This window comes from Thunnus thynnus, chromosome 11 (assembly GCF_963924715.1).
Source record: "Thunnus thynnus chromosome 11, fThuThy2.1, whole genome shotgun sequence".
NCBI classification, from domain to species: Eukaryota; Metazoa; Chordata; class Actinopteri; order Scombriformes; family Scombridae; genus Thunnus; species Thunnus thynnus.
This window is the reverse complement of record NC_089527.1, coordinates 10,407,436-10,433,449: the sequence shown is the minus strand read 5'-3', so window position 1 is coordinate 10,433,449 and position 26,014 is coordinate 10,407,436. Positions and strand designations below refer to the sequence as shown.

General features: G+C 38.8%; 1 protein-coding gene across 1 annotated transcript; it reads left to right on the top strand.

Annotated features, from left to right (window-relative positions):
• The first annotated feature begins 2,068 nt into the window (after nucleotides 1–2,068).
• mrasa (muscle RAS oncogene homolog a) lies at nucleotides 2,069–25,227 on the top strand. The gene is made up of 6 exons (XM_067603139.1): nucleotides 2,069–2,243; nucleotides 13,457–13,728; nucleotides 14,637–14,790; nucleotides 18,257–18,356; nucleotides 19,524–19,603; nucleotides 21,247–25,227. Exons 2-6 carry the CDS (start codon nucleotides 13,536–13,538, stop codon nucleotides 21,344–21,346), a joined length of 627 nt encoding a protein of 208 aa, XP_067459240.1. The 5' UTR covers nucleotides 2,069–2,243; nucleotides 13,457–13,535; the 3' UTR covers nucleotides 21,347–25,227.
• The last annotated feature ends 787 nt before the right edge of the window (nucleotides 25,228–26,014 follow it).

The window sequence follows — 26,014 nt, the reverse complement described above, 5'->3', positions numbered from 1 at the left end:
TCTTTTTTTCTTGAACATATTCACTGGAAAGGCAAGAGCACAGAATTGTTAATGAATACGCTCTGTCAAGTGATTGCCTTTGATCTTTCAAAAAATGTGTGAAATTTGTGTTTTAACACGTGAAATGTGCCTGCATGTTTTTTTTTTTACATTTGAAGTGTCAGAAAACCTACAAAAGTGCAATGCATTCCTCGAAAAGAGAAAAAAGGAGATGTGGTTTTGTAGATATGACTGACTTCTGTATCTCGTAACTTTGACTCAGCATCTCATGACTGTATCTCACATTTAGTAGAAAAGAAAAAACTATCTCATAGTTATGAGAGCTCATCATTATGAGATCTTTATTTTGGGTGAAGAAATGTGCCTCTGTAAAAAAACGCATGTCCAAAAACTACATATGCCTATAATGTATGTGAATTCATGAACTGACATGTGGTATTACATGTGGGATTGTTGTTTTAACATGCAGTGCCTTACATTTCACACATATAAAAACCTGATATCCTTATATCAGGTGTGATCCTGATCTGAATATTTTACATTTGAACTGGTTTTCCATGTGTGATAAACATGTGTATTAAATGTGAGAAATTCACAATGCATAGACCTTTTTTACAGACATTTTGACATGTCACAGTAGGAAAAGCATTGGTGTAAGTAGTAAAATTAATGACAGCTGAATTCCATTTAGCTGCTTTGGTTTCAGATGTCTAGTTTTGCTGGCTCACTGACATGGCTTACTGGGACACTTGAATAGGACAGAGCATCGTTAAAGGACGGGTTTACAATGTTTTAAGTCTGTCTTAAAGCAATAGTCAGGTGTCCTGATGAACAGGGAAAGAGGTTTTTCTTCCCATAATTATTCTTCCTGTTCATACTGACCATTAGAAGATCCTTTCACAATGTACTTACAATATAAGCAATGGGGGCCAAAATCCACAGTCCTCCTCCTGTGCAAAAATGCATTTAAAAGTTTATCTGAAGCTAATATGAAGCTTCAGATAAACTTTTAAAATTAGTCCAAATTAGTCAAATCAAGTAGATATCTTTTAACGTTACAGTCTTTTTAGTGCCAAAGTCCCTCTTTTTGATACTATAGTTCCACTGCAGCCCAACAGGAAAACACTGTACGAGGGAATATGATGCTAAAAAAACTGTAAATGTGGCAGATATCCACTTGATATCACAGACTTGATATGACTCAGACTGCTAAAGCCTCATATAGGCTTCAGATAGTCTAGTCTTCTCACTCTGAACGGTCTTAGTGCATGCTTTATTTTAGTCATCGATCCCTATCTTTCATTTTAAAGCACGGTGTCAGTGAATGAAAATGGTTTCTTTGTGGAGGATCACTAAAGAGCCACCCGGAGAAAAAAAAAGAGGATATAACGGTGAATCAGAAAAGTGAATAGATCAGTGACCTCGACTCCAACCTGGCAACATGAATTAGGGCCCTGTGCTGAACAACCTCACTTCTTCACATCTTTCATAACCTTCACCTGTTGTTGCGTTACCTTGAGAATGTATGACTTGCAGGTATCTGGGTCATAAGCCTTGGTACTGACACACAGTTATTTATTGAGAGCTAATCAGGTGTGTTCATTGCACAAATGGCAAACAGGAGAGAAAACAACTGTAAAGCATAAAAAAAACAGCACTTTGTGTAGGCTATTGCTGATATAGACATATAAAAAACAATGTCAATTATTTAACTCACAAAAACAAACAAACATAGGCCACACACACAACGCAATTATTTTTTTTTTTTAAATAAATGATTTCGACTCCCCCTAAATTAGGAATTTGACAGGACTATCCCTTTAAAAAAAACTCCTTTACCATAAGGGAACAGTCCATTTCACCAAAAAGGGGAATTCTTCCACTGCTTCGTGAGATTTCAATATTTTAACACTAGAAAAACATTTTGAATAAAAACAAACATGTTACTTTTCATCTTCTTCTAAACCTCGATGGCATATCACACTGAAAAAACAACAATTTAATGGTTGAATGTTTTCACGAAAAACGGCGTTCACCCCTTTGGGGCTTTTCTATTTATAGCATCAGCTGTTGCAATACAAAGATTAGCTACTCAACGTATTGTTTCGCAGATGTGGAGAGCACACTCCCGTCTGTGGCGAAAGGGCGGCGGTGGCTTGAAGGAGAGAAGGAGAGAGATGAGGAGGAATATGTCGGTGTGAGGGCATTTTTCTTTGTGTTCACAGACAGCGGAGCTCATATCGGTAAGTAGCTTTCCCGCTGAGAAAGAAGAGGGTCGTGAATGCGGACGACTGTGTCCGCGGACAGTGCAGGCAACACCGACCGTTAACGTAGCTAGCGTTAAAATCCTTAACTACTTGGTGTGCAAACAACTTACTGTAGCCGAGCTAACTGTCACCTTTTTGACTAAATGACACCGTGATAAACAGTCAAGGGAGATTAGCTCCTTTAAATTGAGAATATGAGCGACTGAATCCCGTTTGCGGAAATTCCGTTTTGCTGCAAACTTCAAGAGAAAGATGAAGCAACCGAAATCCGTTATTCAGGGGCGGCTACTGTCGGTTTTCCATACGGCCGCTTATACACACACACACACACACACACACACACACACACACACACACACACACACACACATACACAGACACACGGAGACATACACATAGACACACACATACGGGCCTTGCCTGTGTGTCAAAAATTCTCCCATGGGGACGAAACAAAAACATTACTTGTCTTTCCTCGTCTGTCAAAAATGATCACTTCTACTACACACACACACACACATATACATATATACAATATATACACACACACACACACATATATATATCTATACATATATTATATAGCATGTATGTATGTATATATATTAGCACGGAGTACAGACACATCCACTGTGGTGTCCAAGTCTGAAGCAGAAATGGTGTGCAGATTGAACCGCTGGACAGAGAGAGAACAGAGAGATTCTTCATGTATCAAATCATAGGATGAGATCATTCAGAAGCACCAGTCAGTCTGCAGTAAGACAGATACACACACACACACACACACACCCAGACACACACACACACACACACACACACACACACACACACACACACACACACACACACACACGCTAATCACTATTAATAGCAAAGTGAAATCACCAGATAATTTAGCTGTCCAGGAACCGACCACCCTTATCCTTCCATCATAACCTCATGGAAATGTCAAACCCTGATGATGATGATGATGATGATGATGATGATGATGATGATGATGATGATGATGATAGTGGTGGTGGTGAAGTTGCTTGTGAGAGTAGTAATGAGCTGACTTTTGCATGTTGTTTCACATTTTCCCTAAAACTTATTGTGACCTTAGATTAAGGGAAATTACCCTTTGGGTGATAAGTTGATGCTGGGTTTAAAATGAGCCCTGGTATTACTCATTATTTAAGTACATGCGAGATTCAAATTGGAACATGCTCGCATGGAGTATCACCTAGGTCACATTTCCCATATTTGAAAGTACAACAGAAGGTTGACCTGAAGTTCGGTTTGCAGGTTCAGTCTAGGGCAGCAACTAACAACTATTTCATTATCGATTAAACTGTGGATTATTTTCTTGATTAGTTCACTGTTTCCCAAAGCCCAAGATGCAACCTAAAATGTTTTGTTTTATCCCGACTAACAGTCCACAACCCAAAAATATTCAGTTTACAATCAAAGAGCACTTAAGAAAGCAGAAAATATTTACATTTAAGAAGCTGGAATGAGAGAATTTTGGCTTTTTTTTTTTTCTTAAAAATTACTCAAAATGATTAATGAATGAACGAAAAATAGTTGCTAATAAATGTTCTGTCTATTGACCAATCGATTAATCGACTAATTGTTGCAGCTCTAGTTCAGTCATTTGACAGCCAGGACGAATCCAGGCAGGGAAATACATGTAATCATAGGAATGTTAATCAGGGCATGAATCTGACTGGATAAATAAAATTAATGTATTATCCTAAACCCAATATTATTCTCCTTTATAAGCAGAGACTAGAGCAGCCAAACCACAGCTGAAATAGTGTTTCACCGCTCTACAGCAGCGTATTCCTTGTCCTATGCTAAATTTCCCTTATTGATGTTTCTTGTAGTCTATGTTTCAAACTAAATGGATGATACTTCCTTTTAATAACAATAAATCAGAATAGAAGTTCTCCAGGTTTTTTTTTTTTTGCAAGGAAATTCAGATGAATAGTTGCTTTGTTGCTTTGGGTTTGAGGCCATACTTTCTGTCGCCAGACTGAGGACTTTCACTGAATTCTTTGCCCATTTAGTTTAGACCTCAGTATCATTCCAACTGATGTATGTAATCTGATGTACAGTATGTATGAAAAAAAACCCCAAAAAACCAGTAGTGTTGTTGCAGCTGTAACTTGACCAGTGGTGCTGGGATTCACTAACATCCAAAGTCACTGCAATAACCGCAATGTAAAGTTCATGAAGGTACAGTAGGAGGAAATGCCAATCTGACGAAAACAAAACTCCACCTTTTTTTTTCAGTAGAGCAAAGAACATGAGCAGCCATACTGAAATGTTGACATTGCGGCAATGTAGTTGATGAATAATGATGGTTGCACCGGATACAGCTGATCTTACTTAAGTTGGACACTTTCTGTAAAAAAATAATAGGACTTTGTGTAACAACCCCAAACAAATTTGATTGTTTTGATCCTTTAACTTTGACTAAAGTGATTGATGAGCAGGTTAATTTTGTACATCCCCAATCAAGATGTGTCAATATCATCTTTTTATATCTGGGCTAAGCATCATTATCCTTATGTTTTTAAGGGTATTTTCCAATATAGATCAACATCATGGCAAATACAAAATGATCAAATTGGTTTTCAAAGCAGTGAACTACAGTATGTTCCTTTAGTGATGCATAACATGAGACTAAACTCTTTTTACATTTCTTAGTTTTTAATCACGGCTTGCTCAGAGTTATTCATTTGGACGACAGAATTTTCTAGATTTCCTGGAAGCCGATAAACAGCAACACGTATTTATCACCCAGCCCTGACGACAGATTTATGGCAGGCTGCTCGACACTTTCCTTTCATGTTTTGCACTTGGAGAGTTTTGTTATGTCATGGACACTGTCATATTTTGTTTTGCGGTGTGATTGGGTAGTCTTACTAATGTCACCATGGTGATTGTAGTTTTCGCTCAACTTCCTGAGTGATATTTTGGTCTGTAACTTTAGAAAACGTCCTTGTTTAATTAATCCAGAGCGGGATGATGTAATGTAACTAAACAAGCTGGCTGGAGTCTGGTTACCATGGAGACAACTGAAACCTTACGCTGAAACATACATTTCATAAGACGTCGCGTGACTCTTTCATTTCTGTCAAGCGACCTATTATAAATCAGACTTAAGTGATAGCAGTGAAGTATCTTTATTGTCTGGCTGTACTATTGAGACAGTTTGCTCACTATTAGATTTAAATTACTGCTCTAATTTTTTCACTTTTGGCTGTTGACTGCTGTCTGCAATGACTAATGTACATTTTACTGAGAAATACCATAGATTACTGGGAAATGACGTGGTTTCCTTTGTTCCAAGATATCTGCATCATACCTCAAATAAATTATAGTACCTTATTTTATGTCCTTTGAATGATAGGTATCTAAAACCATACCATATAATTGGCTCAATGCACTTCTTTCTTTCTCCCAAAAGCAACTGCAAATGAGTTGTTCATACAGTATACTTAATCATTCACTGTCATTGATGCCTGGGAGGGGTTCGGTCATGACATCCTGTGCCTGGGTTCAAATTCCCAAACAGCCAGAAAAAAAATGTAAAATTTTCAGAATGAATGAATGGGAAGGTCAGAGTAGAAAATGCCCCCAGCAAGTCACAGTACATCAGTGAGACATTTGGCTTGTGTATGTGAACTTTTTTGTGAATAGCAGCCTTATCCGCAGAGAAATTCTCCAAATGGTGTAGTATAATGAAAAAGACATCAATGCAATTTATGGCTAAATGCTGCGAGACCGGAGACTGTGCTAAGTTAGTCACTGGCGATGATTCACAATCATGTGATCAGCTGCGCAGCCAAGTATTAGGCTATTTGCACTTTGTCCTCCCTGCCAGATGTCACACTGGGTGTCGAAGATCTTGGTATGAAGTCTGTCATCATTTTCTACCATGATTTTCTATTTATGTGTATCTGATTCAAATTGATTGTCAAAATGGTTTAAAGGATGCCAAGTTTAAAGACATCTGAACACACTGTATCTTTAGCATAACCTACTGCTGCTCAAATAATCTGTTTTGAAACACTGTCTCAGGATAATAATCTTATATATTATACTGTCTATAATAGAAGACATTGCAGTGTTTCCTCTAGGTTGACTGCTTTGGTGTGGGGGATGCTGAGCAAAACTCAAGAGGCTCAGGAGTCACATTTCTCCGTTCTGTTTAGGAGTGACTGAGATTGAAACTAAAATGAGAATGAGAGTCCACTTTAAGTGAGCCTTGTCAGTTTAGACTAACCCATTGTTGCTAACTTCAGAGCTAACTCCCTTCACTTTTCCAGCAGTTGGGGAAACAATAGACGAGACTTTTCTTTTCTTTAGAAGCTGCAGCATTTATTAACTGACACTCTGTATCCTGTACTGTTCATTCACTGCCAGATTGACAACTTACTGCTAACCTTTTTCCTCTGCTCCGCTCACATTCACTGTCACTTTTCTGCCGCTTGTCAAGCACACACTGGCTACGCTCACACATTATGCACTGTCCTATTCCTTACTACTCCTATAACAGTACCTTTCACATAGATATCCTTTGAACAATGAGGAGAGGGAGGATTCTGGGATTTGATGCACTAGTCAATGACGGGGAGTTCTCGTGGTCGCACAGTGTGTGTGAGTGAAAATCATTAGTAGCCCGTTGATATTGATGATCGTGTGAAATTTTAGAAGTGGCACTCATGAATTCATGAATATAAAGGAAACACTGCGGTGGCTCAGTCGGTCAGATTGCATCTTACTGCGCTCTGAATTTGTACTTGTGTGAAGAAGATGCTCGAGATGTTCATCTTAATCCAGAAATTATTTTGTACATAAAAACAAGTGAATGTGATACCATGATGGCAAACATGGTGAGCTGATTAACACTATAATCATATATTGATATGCATTAATTATTGTAGAATATTGCCAATATTCATGACTGTTTATGGCACTCTGCTTCTCTTGGGATGGCACTTGGCTGTTTCTTCCAAAATTCAACATTTTGGAGTAATATTTTCTGGTTTACAAATGAAATGATGCATCTCTTAAATGAGTTTCATAAGCTGAAAATAAACAACCTTCAAACAAAAGATAAGATCAGCTCTCAGTCAAAGAGAGAAAAAAGTTGAAGGTGGAGTTTGAAGTAGGTTTGAAAACATTTTGAACTCGGTGAACCGTGTCTTAACACCTGCTTTGAGTGATCGATGAGTGTTGATATCAACGCTACAGTACAGACCGGGGTGTGCACCGCTGTGTTCCTTCTTATTCTGTGAGTTATGTTGCTGCTTTGTTCCCATGTGAAGAGGGAAGTCCCTTTTATCCTTTCCCAAGGCAGCAACTAACCACTTCTTAAGAGGCCAGAGTGACTTAATGGAGTCCCGTTGAAGACAAAGTATTAAGCCCAAATCACACCAGCTGCCCCTGTTGTTATTTTAATATGTAAAACCACACACCTGTTGAGTCGTGTCATTGTAAGGGGGGGGTGTGCTGCAGATTGACAGAATATGTCACTGGTTTGACACTCTTCTTTGGTTTTGTAGCTGTCACACGATGATAAGAAACTTAGTATGTTTCCTGGTTAACCATAACGGTAGAGATAGGCTCTTAAGGTGACAAATCAAGTGAATCAACACACAAATTATTGCAGAGCAGCACTCCAAATGAATTTAAGATGCTTTATATAGCACTTCACATGTTGTCCAGTGAGTTCTACAAGCCGTAAAGTTACTGTGTATGTCTGCTGTGCTGATGGCAGTGTGTGTGTTGTAAATTTGTGGATTTGAAATGATAGTTTCTCTGATTTTAATGATTGCAAAATGAAAAGGAATTCAAAAATGAGGATATGTTTCTGTCTTCATTAGCATTTTCAGAAAAGCTTGCTGTCTGCATACACAGGCCAAAACAACAGGACAAAGGTTAAGTCTTTTCTTCCTGTTTTTGTTTGGCTTAAAACAAAAAAATGTGCTTTACAACCAGTAATCTAAGGAGTAGAGAACAGCTTGAACATTTTGACAGACATGGAAAGATACACCACTCGGTGTCAGCTGATTTATTCTCAGTTTGTTGCATCCCGCTTATATCTTATGATTCGTCGATCAACAGAATATTAATCACCGACTACGATTCATTTTTTCCAGCAAAAGTGCCACATTTCTCTGATTCCAGCGTGTCATTGTGGTCATTTGCTGTTTTTCTTTGTTATATAATAATAATAACTTGAATATCTTAAGGTTTTGGACGGTTAATTAGACAAAACACACTGAAGACATAGCCATGAGAAATTGTGAATAACATTTTTGTTTTTATCTTCTATTTATTTTATAAACTAAACGATTAATCAGGAAAATAATTGCAGATTAATTGATGAAGAAATTAACTGTTATAATTTCATCCCCTATATTCAATACGGGTGTTCTGTTTCATTCACATACTATAAAATAATGATTTGATGCATCTTAAAAATAACTATTAACCAGAGTTTATAGTAATTTGTGTGTTGCTGCATGTAGGCCCTTAATCCAATCACAGTTTTATGCTTGAATTTGTGTGCCATAAATAAACATAAATATGTAAATAACAGCACTTCTGTGAGTAACTGTATGTTGACATACAAAATGAGTGATTCCAGAGAGAGTTGTAGTCATCAGAAAGTTATTAATGTTGCTACTACATAACATCACTCAATTATTCCAGTGATTTGTTTTGAAAAGCTTCAATTTTTTCTGTCCACAACACATGATATTTTCCAATTTTTATCCCCTTTTGGAGAGTGTTGTTTTTGGAAAGCACCACTTTTAGCAATGGAAAATGTCAGCTTACAAATTTATTGCCATTATTGTGGACATTGACAAGTGTTGTTGTTACAGTAACTATGTTTTTTTTGCAGCATTCATTGGTCCTCTGTTTAAAACATCATGGTTTGTAAAGCCCTGTAGCCACACTGGCCAGATTGGGCCAATTTTGGTTGGACACAGTAAAATTTCCTCTACCAAGCTTGTCTGTGGATTATTTTTGTCTCACAGAACAGTTGTGTTTCAGAGGTTTGTGCACCGCACCGAATAGACTGTCAGTGGGAAATACTGACACACCCTACAAGGTTGTGACCTGACTGCTTCAGCTAGGCCACCCCTACGCATGACTGGTGTGAAAACCACAACTGGTTTTCCTGATATCAGATAGAAATGTCAAATCGTTCCAACTCGACTCGGTGGAGTGGGCAGATTCAAAGGTCTGGATGCAGACAGACAACTGGTGGCAGGAGCTGTATTGTGATTTCATGGTGCTTCTTAAGCTGTAGTGCTTTTGTTTTTTCTGTCCAGCACTGAAACTGTCCACAGTAGTAATTCAATGAAACGGTATAGTGTTATATACTCCTACTACTCCTATTTTGTGACTTTGTGACAGCCCGCCAACTAACCGACTGTCGGGAGCTTTTTCATATCAGGATTTTGGCTTAGAAATTCTTTGTCCAATGTGGCTGACTGACTGGTTCAGACTGACTGATTGGCTGTCCGGCTGGCTTTGGAAAGGAAGGAAACATCTTCCTTCCCTCCATTGTGTTGGGCAGGATAGGATGGACTGTAGCCAGCTGACAGCTGTTTCCTGGTGGATGAAGGAGGAATGGGTGCGTGGGTGGGTGGGTGGTGGGGGAGTTGTGCTAGTAGTGAGTGACTGTTTTTTTTAGTTTTTTTTTTTATTATCTGCTTTTGACTGGTTCTACAGTTTAATGAAAACTATAAATATGATGGTTTCACAGTAAGATGGGATAGATTAGTTTAATTTCAAATAAAAATTTAATTTGTATTAAGTGTTGATGCTTTGTCTTAAATGATTGTTTTAACCTATTCACTACAAATCAAATATACTCCCACATTTTTAGATTTCCTACCTTGCAGTCTCCTTCCTGCAGGGTTACTACCATAGACTGTAAAAAAAAATATGGACGTAGCCACCGTGACGTCACTCATTCATTTCTGAAGAGTGGTTTTGAAGCTCATGGTTGGCAGCTCCAGCCGTCGTTATCTTGGCAGTGGCTGACTCTGCCTAACTCCCGGCTAATCCAAAATGGACAAAGAGGTGAAGCTGAGGCAGACCGAACGAAGCCTAGTTGCTGAAACAAGCCACCTAGCGGCTAGTGACCTGTTACTCAAAGCGGCCACGTCCTTAATTATTCATAACTTTACGGCTTATTAAAATTGAAATGAGGTATAAAAAAATTCACCATCCTGTACAGTTGTCATGAAAGGGGAAATTAGCTACAGAGACCAAAACCATTTTTGGTACCAGGCTGTCAACATGTTTATTTCTGCTGTAAAGTTCAGCATTTTAACATGGGGGTCTACGAGGATTGACACGCTTTTAGACCCAGCCTCTAGTGGCCATTTGAGGAACTGCAGTTTTTGGCACCTACACATTGGCTTCATTTTTCAGCCTGGAGGTTGCCGCTTGGTTACTATATTTATCTGTGTGTTAACCCCACCAACTGTTGATCTTGGGATAGCATGAACCCTACAGCAGGATCTATTTCATCACCATCTCCTCCGTAACATTTTCTTAAAATGTAGTCTATCAGGAACAACACATCTGTAAGCTCAAGCCTGCAAAGGTGAAGGTTTATTTTAAGGTTAACTGGATCATAATTAGGCTAACTAAAGGTGGGATATGCTTTCTCATTTATTGGACGATTATGGTTATAATTTGGGTGCTACGACTGATTTGAACAAGTTGGACTGAGTCTGTCAACAGTCAAGTGATAAAATAACACAGTAGGTCGTGTTTACTGATTCTAATCATCTGCCTACTGATCAAGTCTTAAGTTGCTGCTCGTCACTCTCAGATTATGTTGAACATTTTATGTAGAAATAATGATAAAATAATCGGCCATAAACAGGCAGTAAAAGAGAGGTGTCTATGAACCCACTTGACACCATTTTTAAAACATTTCTTTCAACTTTGTCCTCATGTGCCCTTGCTTCCACCGTCTCACTCTTCTGTTTCCGATTTCTCTCACCCTCCTCTCCTGCTCTCGTATCTTGCTCCCCCCCCCCCTCATGTCTGGTTCTCTCTGTAGCTCTCTCCGTCTTTGTAGCCAGCTGTGGTGTGAGCTTTTTGCCATAACAGCACGAGATTGCATGATGCATATTAAAGCTCCTATGTCATTGCCCTTAGTGATTTGAACCATACAGTATTACTGTATTAATGTAAGTTTATATATGAGTATGTTGAGTACTGTACAAGCTGTTTCCCAGAGTATAGAATACATCTTTATTATTTGTAAATGTTTAAACAGGTTCTTTTTACACTGAGCCTCTACTTCACTTGTATAGAAAACATACTCATATGTTAAACTGTTCGTATTGTTGCAAGATAGATGTTATTTTCTAATGTTGTCTTATTTTAGATGTTGTTTTCTAAAAGCCATAATTACAAGCTGCAGTTATCCATCTGTGTCTCAGCCATCGTGTATCTCTGCTGGCTCTGTGGTTACAGTGGGAAAGGGAAAGTAGACAAACATCAGTCATTAGCCTGATTACTGCTACAAGGCTAAATGCACGCTCATTAAGCCTTGCTTAAGACAGTTTCCCATACAGTTGTGATTCCCCTTGCTGTGAGTGACTGACTGGAGCCAGCGGTGCAGGCAAAGCACATCTCATTTGACCAGGTTTACTGTCGCTGCTGCTTCTTTTACCATTCTGCCTTTATATTTAAAATGAGCTAACTCACAAAAATGTGAAAATGCTGATAATATCTCAGTAGACCAACTTTAAATCACCAAAGCAGTAAGGTGCTGACCTTGGTGACAAATTCCGCTGCACTTCCTGTAGCCGCTCCATAATAAAAGCCTTTTGTGGTTTGCCATTGGGAAGCTCGTGTTATGAAGCAGCAGCTGGAGGAAATATTCGGTTTTGCATTAACAATATCTTAAGACGGCACATACAGCTCCGATTCAACCACATCAATTGATGAGAGTGCATCAGTGAGGCCGATATGTGTTTGACAGTAAGAACAAGTAGTGAAACCAGAGAGACCAGAAGCAGAACATAGCACCTTTTTTAAAAACAACTCTTTCTTCAGAGACGCCTCCATAACCACAACCAGCCTGTTTTAATGCGATGATACAGATTGGTCGGGGATAGAGACCATCATGGTTTGACCTTTGCAGAACCATGATATCGTCAGTTTGGTTATCCTCCGCTTTGAGGCCCAAGTGAAAAGGCATATGATCACAGCTTGAAACGCTACATTCAGGCCAAAGCTCGCTGTACTGGAGCTGATGGAAAAAGGACAGCAGCAACAGCCCCATTTAAACCAGGAAAGAGGAAAGCGTCAACTCATTTCAGTTTTTTGTTCATGCTATAAGTGCATTTGTTGAATTTTGCCAAAATGTGAAGAAAGCCACGTACCCCTTTAGCACAGTGGCACAGGCTTTGTGTTGCTGATTGCCCAGTCACAGGACTGTGCAGGGATCTGTGGTTTCATTTTTGCCCATTTTGCATAACTTCTCAAGTCAATACGATAGTCCCTAGAGAGGCAGTTCCTGTAATGGTAGCTAGATATTCGCTCTAAAAAAAAAAAACTGTATTTAAGAGACTGGAAAACACCAGCTTCCCTCTAAAAATAGAAATTGTTTCACTGTTTTAACTTTTTTCACTTGAACATTTTCACTCTTAATTTCACAACTGTTGCTTCACTGAGAAAATATTACTCAGTTTAGTTCTCCTGCTTTTGCCCGAATTAGCATTTTCAGATAAAACCCAAATAGCAAATTAATCAAATGCATCCACACAAAAAAGATAAGTGGGTGAAATACGACTGGATTTATGATCTCATCAATTTTAAGTCCATTATGCCATATTACTGTATATAATAATGTACAGTTGTTATTTATGTTGTGGTCTGTCTTTGCTAGGTGTATCTAAAGTTTAAAAGTCTGTGCTGTAGGTGGGCTTGTAGTGTGCTGAACTTGGCCTCTTTCTTTATTTTTGTACTACATATATTTTTGCCATCTTTCTGCTTTCATCTACGAGTTGTAGCTGTGGTCTCCATGGTGATGAAAAAGCAGCCGCAACAAAAAACCTTAACACCTCACTCCCTTGTTCTCTCTCCCTCCCCCCCTTTTTTATTATCAATCCCCTTCCCCCCCCCCCTCCTCTCTTTCTCTCTGTCTGTCTCAGTCCTCCATTACAACCAGGTGTGTCTCATCCACCACCTACAAGCCTACTTCCCACCTTAACCACCACTGCCGAGGTAGCCATGGCGACCAGTGCTGTGCCAAGTGACAACCTGCCAACATACAAGCTGGTGGTGGTGGGGGATGGTGGCGTTGGGAAAAGTGCCCTCACCATCCAATTTTTCCAAAAGATCTTTGTGCCAGACTACGATCCCACGATAGAGGACTCGTATCTTAAACACACGGAGATCGATGGACAGTGGGCAATACTGGATGGTGAGTAAAAAAAAAGTTTGTGCATGTGAAATTAGCCAAGCAGCTGCTGAGAATGATCCTATCTCCCCATGCTGATCTTCTTAAAAGGGTTTATTTTTTTTACTTTTTACTCCTGGTTTCAATTATACATGTCCATCACTGACCAAAGACTGCACATTTGAAATCTTTTAAATCTTTTTAAAGTTTTAATAGCAGTTCTGTGAAAGAATTAAAGACATTTAGAAAAAGGCATCACAAATATTGTAATATGTGGGAGAAATGTTCTCATTCCATGGGTTCATCCCTTCCCTCCATTAAGTTTTCCAAATTATATTGGAAACATAAAGCTCTGGAAGGAATTAAGAAACCACACCAAAAAAAATATCTGTTTTACAGTTGACAATATGTGATTATGATTTTGAGCCAAATGAACTCTGTCATGGCTCTAAATCTTCCTAGTTTGGACAGAATAGTTACATAAAGGGAGTGTGGCCTGAAGGTGGCACTCAGGGAAAAGATCATTGGGTCACAAGGTCACCAAAATCTAAAAAAAAAAAAAAAAAAAAAGTTACTGTGTGCATAAGTGGAGGTAATCATACAACTTCCCACGACTTGGTGCAGGAAACAAGAATATCCTCATTGCAGACCATTTTGCTTTCAGAAAATTGGAACAGGTCACCATAACAATATTGAAATCTTATTGTGCAATGACTACTGCAAACTGGGTCATTGTATACTTGTTAGATCTAAGAGTTTGAAATTAGAAAGAAGCTAGGTTATAAGAAAAGTAAGAATAGTAGGAATACTATACAAACTTACAATAATTGCTCCAGAAAGCCAATGTCAAGTATATTATCTGTGTGTGTGTTTTGAATGAAAAGGTCAGTAAAATCCTGTGTATGATCATTTGTGTCCCTTCATCAAACCAGTGCTGGACACAGCCGGACAGGAGGAGTTCAGTGCGATGAGGGAGCAGTATATGAGGACAGGAGATGGCTTCCTCATCGTCTTCTCGGTGACAGACAAGGCCAGCTTTGAACACGTTGACCGATTCCATCAACTCATACTACGGGTCAAAGACAGGTAGGATACAACAGCTGAGCTCTGAACACATGCATAAAAACTCACAAAGGAATATTGAGATATGATATGGATATGGTTAGGAGTCAATTACCGTGAGTTTAGTGTATATAGGAATGTCTCAAAGGATGTTATATTACGATTTCATAGAAATTACTTATTTACACTGTGGCTGAATATCAAATAACAGAAATCCTGGTCAATCTTCACTAGTTTCCTTAGAGAGAAGAAACTTCCAACAATCAAGCACAGAGAAACAGTTTGCATAGGTGTGTGTGTGTGTGTGTGTGTGTGTGTGTGTGTGTGTGTGTGTGTGTGTGTGTGTGTGTGTGTGTGTGTGTGTGTGACATCACGCACCATAAACATTTTTCTGATGTGAGTAAGTGAGAAAGTGAGAAATCAATCGTACCTGAGCTAATGTGGTTCAGTGACCAGCAGTAGAGCATTGTGTGTTAGAGATTATGATGAGTAAACAGTCCGTGTACCCTCCATCCAAAGCTGTATTCAACTTGTTTGATAACAGCATAAACAAATATATTATGCGTTATTTTTGTTTTTCTGTTTTTTCGTGTGAATTTAAAAAAATAGAAATCCATATGCTTTTCCTGTTTGAGTTTAAATACCTGCAGCAATCCCCCACACAGAGAGACGTGTGCATTTACGTGTAACTTCATTGACTATTTAAATCTCCCAACATGCCGACAGGATCACTCAGGATCTAATGGTAGTTAGCGTTCTGTGTTCTTAAATCCTGAGCTGTCTAAAAAAAATTATTTCAAAAGCTAAAAGTTTAATTCTGTTTCCCCTGGAGAGTTTCCTTTGTCATTTTTTTAAGTTTATAACTACAGTTTTTAGTTTTGCTGCTTTTAAAGTTTTTATTCATGCTGCAGCATCCACGCCTCCAGTTGGCTGGCAACCTATAGGCCCATTTGTGGAGTTGCAATAACTTTTTGTGTGTGTGTGTGTGTGTCGTGTGTGAGCCGGTCTGGCAAAAATAGTCCCTGCACGTAAAGCTATGGGAGTGGGGGGGGAAGAACCGGGTGTGCCCGGCAGAGCTGCTTACTGTGGACATTTCACTCCTCCTCTACTGGTCCCTGTAAGCTATATTGCTTTTAAATCATGTCAAGCAGTGCAAGCTTTCCAGGTGATTTCTTTATTGTGTGTTGTATTGATGTATGAGTGTTTTCTTTAACGATTTACTTTATAGATTAGAGCAACTGCTTTCAGTAATTGTAAATGTTTCCATGGGTGCAGTAATGTCAATGCAGTAAATATTGTGGGATATTTAAGCAGCAAAACTAAAAACTGTAGTTATAAATTTGTCAGGACAGAAGAAACTCTCCAGGGGAAACACGATTAAACTCTTAGTGTCTGAAATAAATTTTTTAGACGGCTCTGATGGAGCTCGGGATTTATCAGGAATTTCACTGTATGAACCTGGACTGTGTGTGTGTGACCTTTTGGATGTGTAGAAGAACACACAGAGCATTAATTAACATTAGATCCTGACTGATCCTGTCGGTGTGTTGGGAGATTTAAATAATGCTGCTATGCTTTGTGCGTAAATGCGCACAATGTCTCTGTGCACGGGGGATCGCTGCAGGTATTTAATAAACTCAAAAACTTTTTGGGAGGTGTTTAATAGTCAGCATCCCTAACTGGAATCATGTAGAGATGCAGTAGGGACAGATAATAGAGATATAACAATGAAGCGAAAAACAAGTTGTTTTTCGGTTTTGGTTTAGTTTCCAATCGCCTGTTTGAAGATGGAAACGGAAAAGCATGTGAATTTCCATTTTTTGTTTTTAATTCACACGAAAAATGGAAAAACAAAATAATGCATCATATTTTTGTTTATCCTGTTATCAAACAAGTTGTATAATGGAAAAGTAACGCACACCAAGGGTTGTAGTGAGGCGCTGATCACTGGAAGTAGACTTGAGAGTAGGAAAAAGTGTCACACACTCTGGCTCCATATGCATTTCTGTTTTATTAAGATGACGTTTCGGCCTTCAGGCCTTCAAGATCAACAGTCATAGTAGAACACAGGCGCTGGTATGTTATATGAGCCGCACCCTAGTAACACATCTGATGGTGATTAAATAATCATGTTCCATTATAAGGTGAGAAAAAACAGTTAAGAGGCCTTCAGTGAATCCAAAACCTTTTAAATCAAACAAGTTGAACACAGCTTTGGACGGAGGCTACACGGACCATAAACATGTTCTAAATGGACCATCTGCTGAGCTTCCCCTTTCTGTTTAAGGACCATACAGTTGTTTTCTTACTTTCATTCCTTTGGTTATACTTTCTATTGGTTATAAAAACATTGTGCTCATCAGGGTAACAACTGAGATTTAGGAACACAGCAACATCACTATAGTGAGTTCATTTTCAGCATCAGCAGTCAGATAATCAGACTGATTGTAGCTTAATAACCAGTCAGTCAAATTTACCTTTTAACCAAATTATTTGGTTTTGAAAACAAAATGGAAAGCACCTAAAATGCCCAAAACAATCAACCATTGCATTGAAAACTGTGTGTGTGCATAACCGTGTTAAATATAGTAAGTCCCGGAAACCAAAGTTACCAAAAGAGGAAGTTGCTGTTTCACATGTAAAAGACATTTACAATATGTTAAAACTGTGGATTTGCTTACAGCCTGACTGATATTCTGGCTGCTAATGTTTTCAGCCCTTTATTAAGTTTGTGAGTAAAATGTTATAATGGGAACATTAATGACAAAACATCAAATCTTGCATGATATTATTACCTTTTTTTAAAGTCCAAATCAGCTCAGTCACATCATCTGATAAAGTCTGATTCCACAATGTGCATACCTTTTTAAGAAAATACACTAAAATTCAGAATATTACAGGTATTCAGAAAATGCCGCCTTGTTACTGTGGAGCTTTTGTCAGCCTCAGTCTGGTTGAGATTTGCAGGCTCAGCAGAAATCATTGGTGCGTAACATTGTCATATCTTACAGGGCAACAGTGCTTTGGGATCTCTTCTCCGCTTCACTTTCATGACACTGCAGAGGCCCAGCGTTTCATAGTCGCTTCCAAAATTCAAATCTGTCATGTTGCGAGTGTCCGTTGTGAGGGAAGAAAAGAGTCTGTCCGTGACAGTGACTGACAGTAGCTAATAAAACCGAGCTTGAGATGGAACAAAAATAGAAACTGGAACTGAGTGACTCGCTATCTGTCCATATTTAGTGGTATAACTGTAGCTCACTTTTCTACAAGAGTTAAGTGTTGCAGAAATATGACACTTCACAGACAGTTTGTGTAGCATGTGATGCTCCTACTAGGAGTTCATATAGCGTTTGTTGGCAGTATTGATGACATAATACATCCTGACCTGAGCTAAGCCTGTCAGGTCATAGCAATAGTCACTAATCACTATTCAGTTATACAGAAATACTTGATATTGTATATGTGTGTGTGTGTGTCCTTTTCCTCTCAGGGAGGCCTTCCCCATGGTGCTGGTGGCAAACAAAGTGGACTTGGTCCATCTGAGAAAGGTCACCTCTGACCAGGGCCAAGAGATGGCTGCAAAACATAATGTAAGTAGTGACCCTCTCCTTAAACACCTAAACTTATTGTTGGCTAACATGATTTCTTAACATGTCAATCTGAGAAATCATGTCAGCACAGCCAGATTTCTGCTGGAGAAACCTGATTTCTTGGCCATGTACATCTTAAACCAGGTTTCTGATAGGTTTGTGAGGTGTCCGTGTGCACTACCTCCATGTGTCCTATCTGAAATAATTAAATCCAAAACTGAGAAGCTGAAACTGAGATCTAGTTTAATTTGATTTCCACAACTGAACAGTAGACTGTCTGTAAATTCAGATACACAGTATTCACTCATAGGATGCACCTAATGTGACAATACCTGACTATTGAAACAGGCAAACATGACATTACAGAATACACCAATCATACTGATCTGAGAGAGCTCTTCTTTACACAAGGCGACACCAGAAATCACACATGGTTTAAGAAGTGAGGATTAATATTTTTGGAGAGATTACTGCTTAGTGAGTGAATGAAAAAACCTGTGATACCACTCTTTATTACCTAGGAGTATTAATTGTGGGCCATTACAGTTTTATGAAAATATCTGTCTGGTTATTCTGTAGGATATACAGTATATTTTGTTTTGATTATCGTTGCGTGTTTTCTTACAAAACGTACACATCGATTGTATTCAATGCTGTGTAATTTGGCAATAACGTAACCTCAGCTTCCTGGATGAAGAGAGGGCTGACTTTGCTCTCTGTCTGTGGTGTCGAATGAGTTCTGTCCAGAGGGATTCGGGGAAAATGACAGCTCACTGTGCCACACACATACTGTAACCTCTAATTCCAGGGATGTGACTTCATGGGACTGTTATGTCATGCTTTTTTTTTTCTTTTTCTATTTTGGATTCAAGGGGCCTTTTTAAATTTGGAAGTTTTTGAAGTGTTCATAAGCAGTCCGGCAAATAAGTGCGCTTAAGGATGTTTACACACTTACTAGCGTCAGATACGGCTGATTCATCACTGTCATTTCCCTGACTGGTAGACATATGTAACCCCTATTGTATTCATTGTATTAGGTCTCCCTGTTCTGTATTTTCCTATGATGAGTACAGTATTTTTATGTAGTTATTCAACTAAATTGATAATTCTATGCCAGTAATACAACTCATGTGCTTAAACTTGGAATATTTCTGCTTGTTTCTTCAGATAACTTATATTGAAACCAGTGCCAAGGATCCTCCGATGAATGTGGACAAAGCCTTTCATGAACTGGTCCGTGTTATAAGGTAACTTCAGGTTCAGTTTTGTTGTTTCACTTATTCTCAGTAGATAAAGACCTTTGAGATCTTTGCACGAAATGTAGCGTACGTAAGAAAGCTTCACCCATAGTAACCCCCACACTCCACCCCTTCCCCTTTTAAAAAAAAAAAACATACCAGTGTGTATTCCTCTTCTTTAGAAGTTTATGGTACAGAGTGTTACGCTGCTATGTGAGGCCAGTGAAAGTGTTTGTAGGGAGTGGAAAAGGAAAGAAAAATTCCAGAGCTATTTCCTGTCTTAACACATGTAATTTCAGAAGAATTTGGTTTGTGTCCATGTTTTGTATGTGGTCATATCCTGTTTTAGGGCCTTCTTTTATTGCTACGACCAAGTCAACAAGTAGTCATGTCTCTGTATTTTAGGATTTTTACCCAAATATCTAAATCCAGTGCAAACTCTCATCTCTCCATTCCTATGAGTCCAAAACTGAAGAGAGCAGACTGATGAATCAGCATTGCCCTCTTGTGGTCAGATTATAGAAAGCCAGTCAAATGGGGGGTTGGATGATGTTCTGGCAACAACTGTCTGTCCTCCTTATGCTTCTGTGATTGGCTGACTTGAACACTCACCTATGAAACACTTAAAGTAAAATCTCTAAGAGGTGACAAATAATATTTACTGGTTCTAAACTTAGTATGACTCACTTGTATAGTTGCCATTGTGATTTATAATAGGTGCTGCTGGAATAAGTGGTGCATGAATCACAGACTCTGTAAAAATAAGTATTGTGGAAAGAGGAAAAGTAGAGGTGGAAAAAAATGTTCACAAAACAAAGGGCGACTGGCACATGTTCACCCTTTTGAAGGAGGAGGACTGAACACAGACTTCTGCTTCATTCAAACAGCATCACGTTGACTCAGCCCAACGTTTTGTCTTCTGCCGTCATCAGGCGCCAAACTAATAATAGGTCGAAAACCACTTTATATACATTTTCAAACATCACACAAGGCATCCAATAGGAGAATTACATCATTCAGTAATCATGCCATCATCATCTGTGTCACCTGTCACATGTTCACCAAAACTGACTGAATGGGCATGTAATGGGATAGTTGCTTAAAGGAAATGGTTATAGACATGTAGGGGAAAAGATCAATACCACCGTCATGTCTGTATGCTACATTTGAAGCTACTGTCAGAAGCCTGTTAGCTTAGCTTAGCTTAGCTTAGCTTGCCTTGCCTTCACAGTGATAACAAGACACACTTTTTACACTTTGGTTTTGTACGGATTAAACAAACTAGACATAACATGTTATTGAGCTTTAGAGGTGCTGGTAGGTGGATCTTGTTACTGTTGGACAGACCCAGTCTTTATGCTAAGCTAAGCTATACTAACTATCTCCTGGCTGTAGCGTCATATTTACTGCCCAGACATAAGAGTGGTATCAGTCTCCTCATCTAACTCTTGCCAAAAAAGCAAATAAGCATGTCTGCCAGAAACTATTCCTTTAACAGTAGCTTTGACTTAAGAAATAACCACCGAGGTGAATAAACTTCCCTTAATCTCATTGTAAATTAAACATTATGAGTCAGTATGAAAGAAGCTAGTAAGTGAACCTTGAGTTAAGATTATTTTCTCAAGCTTTTTTTTCTTTTTCTACACCTGCAGACAACAGGTCCCAGAGCGAAACCAGAAGAAGAAAAAGAAGATGAAATGGAGAGCAGAACGTTCCACAGGTTCTCACAGGTTCCACTGCGCCATATTGTGACCTCCCTCATCCATCTTTTATCATTCTGAACATACACACACCCAACACGCACACCCACACACCTTCTGGATGTCAGGGAACTCCCCAGCAGTCGATAACTACTGGAGCACAAAAGGGAGAGGGGGGGATCGATGAATGAATGGCTGGACGGATCCAAGGAGGGAGAAGTGAATCTGAAATGTTCAACTGAAGTCCCCTCTGCCCTTCACAACGCCTTGGAACGAGTGTTATGTCCTCTTTCCTCAATTTATGGTCCCCCTTTTGAAGGTTTTTGATCTCTCCCATCCGTATTCAACCCAGAAGTACAGTAACTCTGAACAGTTTCTCAATCAAGTGTATTTTTGAATTCATTTATCAAACGTGGCACAAGATAACAGACTCTGAGGAACCATGAAAACGAGCCAATATCATCTTGATATTGTAAGTTTTGTCTTCATAAGAAAGGGAAGGAAAAGGGAGGAGTCGGCTCAAAACGGCGCCCCGTGTTTTATGGACTAACTCCAAAAAAAACCTGCTGGTCATCACCTTTCTATCCTCACACTTCCCCTCCTACAACTTCTGGAAAAAAAAAAGCACCTGTGTTATTTCTAGATTGGTCGTTGTTAGTTCCGTGTTCTCTCTCTCTGCAGAGTGGACATCATAAGGGCACAGTGGATAAATATGAGAGTGGTGACAGTGATTTTTTTTTTTTTTTTTTTTTTTTTTGGGAAACATATGAAAATAGATGTTGTGCGGTGTTGTCGATGAGTGAGCTGTGAGTTCTTGCGTGTACCTCGTGGTCATGTGACGCTCTGGTTTTTGGAATGTGAGTTCTGACAGGATGGAAGGACGTGTTGTAGCAAGCGAAAAGAAATGTGACATGATGCTGAGAAAATGTGTCATATCGGTTGACAAGTGAACGCTACGGTCATATCAGCTCGTTGAGTAACGTTTAAAAAAAAAAAAATTGTAATTGTGAAGGAGGAGGAGGAGGAAGATGGGTCGGTGTATGTGGTTACACTTGTAAACGTAACAGGGTTCATACCAACACTGACGTGTCAACGGCCATGTTTACAGACACTCTTATAAATTTATTATTTTCTCATCAAAAAGACAGACAGTATATCAAAGCCACTTTTCATGAAGTGTCTGAAATTAATTATGGTTAATTTAGGTTGCCTCTACAGTCACTGTCTACAGCATGACGAGTACAAACCTTGATCAGAGCTGTATGAACAGTAATCCTGATATTTTTTTATTTTATTCTCAGCAGAATCTTCAAAAACAAGTTACTTTCCATGTTTTGGTTTTTTTTGTATCTAAAAAGAAATATAGAACATTAAAGTATATTTGTGATATAAAAACCAGATTATAGGTGGCAATGTAAACAAATGTCATGCTGTTTAACAAAAGGATCTGTAGGAAACAGTAGATAAGGGATAACGAGAGCTACACGTTTCAGATCTGAAACAGGCTGGAGACGCTGTTTTGCACTGGCCACTAACCAAAATAATGTGATGTCACTTTAATACAAGTCTTGGGGCTTTTCAAACTGCACAGCTGAATTCAGGACTATGTTCGAAGATGAATCACGCTCAGTAAAGGACAATACTCCTTTTAGATTGGGGATATATATATATATATACTGTAGCCCTGGGAATACGTCAGAGATTGAAAGCCTTCCTGGATGAGGCAGTGTGATGCTCCCAGGGCTCAAAAAGCCATGTTAACCTAGCTACAGATGAAGTTTTAGTTGTTGGGGAAACCACACACTCAAAGCAACAAGACATTCAGTATATTCATGTTTGTAGTCGTGAGGTTGATAGGAATGTACAATTTAATAACCTATGAAATGGCTTGTACTGTTAACGCACTAAAGTTTTGGTGGACAACTTTTTTTGTCTGGACGAATACTGTCTCTTGAAGGAATACATTTTTGCACTTTTAATACGATTTCTGACTTTCCTATTGGCATGTCGTTTACTTTTCGGATCTGTAAGAGAAATGAAAGGCACGGTCAAAACGATTTGAATGTAAAAAAAAATCAAATAACTAAAAACAAGCAAAAGGGAGATTAGTGTTGTAGCCCTGTGTGCCTGTGTATGCCTGTTGCCTTGGTGATGATTGTAACGAGATTAAATAAGTTGGGATTTAATCAGTCGAAAGGAATTGACAGAAAATAATTCTATATCGCTCAGTTTTGAAATGAGATGGTTGAGTGTGGAAAAAAAACTTCATTTATTGAATGGCACACAAATTCACCTCAGCATGAAAGTGGAAAATCAACCTCAACAAATGAAGGAATACAGTATTAATCTACATCTACTGTTAAAGGGACTTCACAAAGAGTTTCCAGAGAAGGACTTAAAAACATTGAAGTACTGATCATTGAGCAATGAAGCAACAGACTCTGGATCGTGGGAGAGGAAAAAAAAAACAAAAAAAGGAAAAAAAAAAAACAAAAACTGAATGTGTTTGAAGAAAATGTTGCATCATGTATGTTTGATACCATTTTGTATTATTGATATGAATTATTGATATGATTCTTGCAAAGTGTTTTTTAAACAACGGAATAATTTATTACTGTCTATGTTACCTCAGCGTGTCCCAGACCTGGACAAAAAAAATCCCCCCTCCCTATTTTTTTTTTTTTTTTTTTCTTCTGGACTCTTGATGGTTCAAAGGCCTTTTTGCCTTTGAGCCCCCTTATGAAGAGACTTGTAATGTGTCGTGGACCAAGATGAAGAAACAGAATATGATCCTGAGCTTAAACAGTATAAGGACCTCTACTTTACTGGAGCTCATGTGGATCGCCTCTCTAGTGAAAATATAACCATACAAGGGTAAAAAAAAAAAAAGAGAGAGAGAGTTTGTTGTCCAACTTGTAATTTTAAATATGTTTCATTGTTCAATGTGAAATTCCGTCAAGGAATAGTTTGACATTTTGGGAAATACGCTTATTCGCTGTCTTACCTAGAGTTGGATGTCTGTTCGGTTAAGCTGGAGCCAGCAGCCGGTTAGCGTAGCTTAGCGTAAAGACTTGAAACAGAGGGAAACAGCTAGCCTGGCTGGTAGGAGGTAACACAAACCACCTACCAACAACTTTTAAAGCTCACTAATTAACACATTATATCCTGTTTGCCATGTAACCGTTTCCTCCTGTTTCCAGTCTTTATGCTAAGCTAAGCTAACTTAACCGTCTCCTGGCTACCTATTTACTGCACAGACATGAGAGTGGCATCAATGTTCCCATCTAACTCTGCGCAAGAAAGTGCAGAAGCGTATTTCCCAAAATGTACAACTATTCCTGTAAGCAGACCAAACTCATGTACCAGCCAGGTGTCTTCTAGTTGACTATTTGACAGTTTGACAAATTGGATTGTTAGATTTCTTGGATTAATCATCATGGCTGGTACAAAAAAAAAACAAAACAAAAAACCTGCTGATTTGTTGCGTCGTCTTCACATTTCAGGCAGACCAAATACAAATGCTGAAAGTGAATAAATTATACCGATTATCTGACCCTGGATCATATGTGAGCTAAATTGAGCACTTTTGTTTTCAATTATTTGAAAGGTAGCTTTCTTTGTCAAATAGACTCCAAGTATTGTTGAAGTTATGCAAATGATTTGAGTTGTGTATGTCCTGAAACATTGTTAGTATGTAAAGGGCCATGTAAACTTTTAAGTTTGTATTACAAAAAAAAAAACAAAAAAACAAACAAAAAAAATTTGGAGTTGTCACAGCAGTTGTGTAATGTGTGTTTTTTGGACAGGTCTATTGTGTTCTAACTGGCTGTGTCAGACTGAGGAGCTAGACGAGGCACAAACTGTGTGGCCTTTTTATCTAGCCTCAGGGGTCGATTATATTTCAATAAAGAAATAAAAAGTATTGTGACTTTAGACATATAATATTTGAGTCGTTTATTTTTGGTCAAGGGTGGGTGGACGTACATGGTACTAAAATGCATGCCAGCTCTTTGTCAGCTGAGCCCCACACTACGGTAACTCACCGCTGAATGGCCCGTGTTCAACAGACACGGTGAACATGGCTACACGTGTTTTGAGAGTCGTCCTGCTTGTTCAGCAGAAGTTTCCCTCATTAATCTCCAGAGCTGTCAAGGCCCATTGGGCTCAAAGATACGAGACTGCTGAAAGCTCCATTTTTGCCTCATTGATTTCAACCCCTCAGGGAACCGAGGCAGGCTGGCACACAGAACAGGTACTGCATCTCTTCTATTGATTTACATTCATGTTCCTTCTCGGAATAAAATTGGTAAGCAGAGGTGCTCAATATGAGACGAAGGAACCAGAGAGCTGCAAGATGTTGTCCAGGGTTATAAGGAAGGTGGATATAATTTCTATCTTAATCATGGACTTGCATGTAATCAGCTGAGAAGATTTGGAGCCAATATCAAAACAGCTTAAAAGATGAGACAGTGATTTTATTTAGCCTTCCATTAATCAGGAGAGTTACACACATTAGTATAATCAGCACTAATGTAGGGTATGCAAGAAAAAAAACTATACATTTTCCATCAGAAAATGCCTGAACCTCAAAGTTTCTGTACTATGTCTGAGTGCTATTTGCAGTTCTTACCATTGGGAGGCAGCACTGCCCTGATTACTCGTCCTCACTTGTTACTTTGGTTGTAGAAGCCAAACACAAATGTTTGCTTTTAGAGCAGCA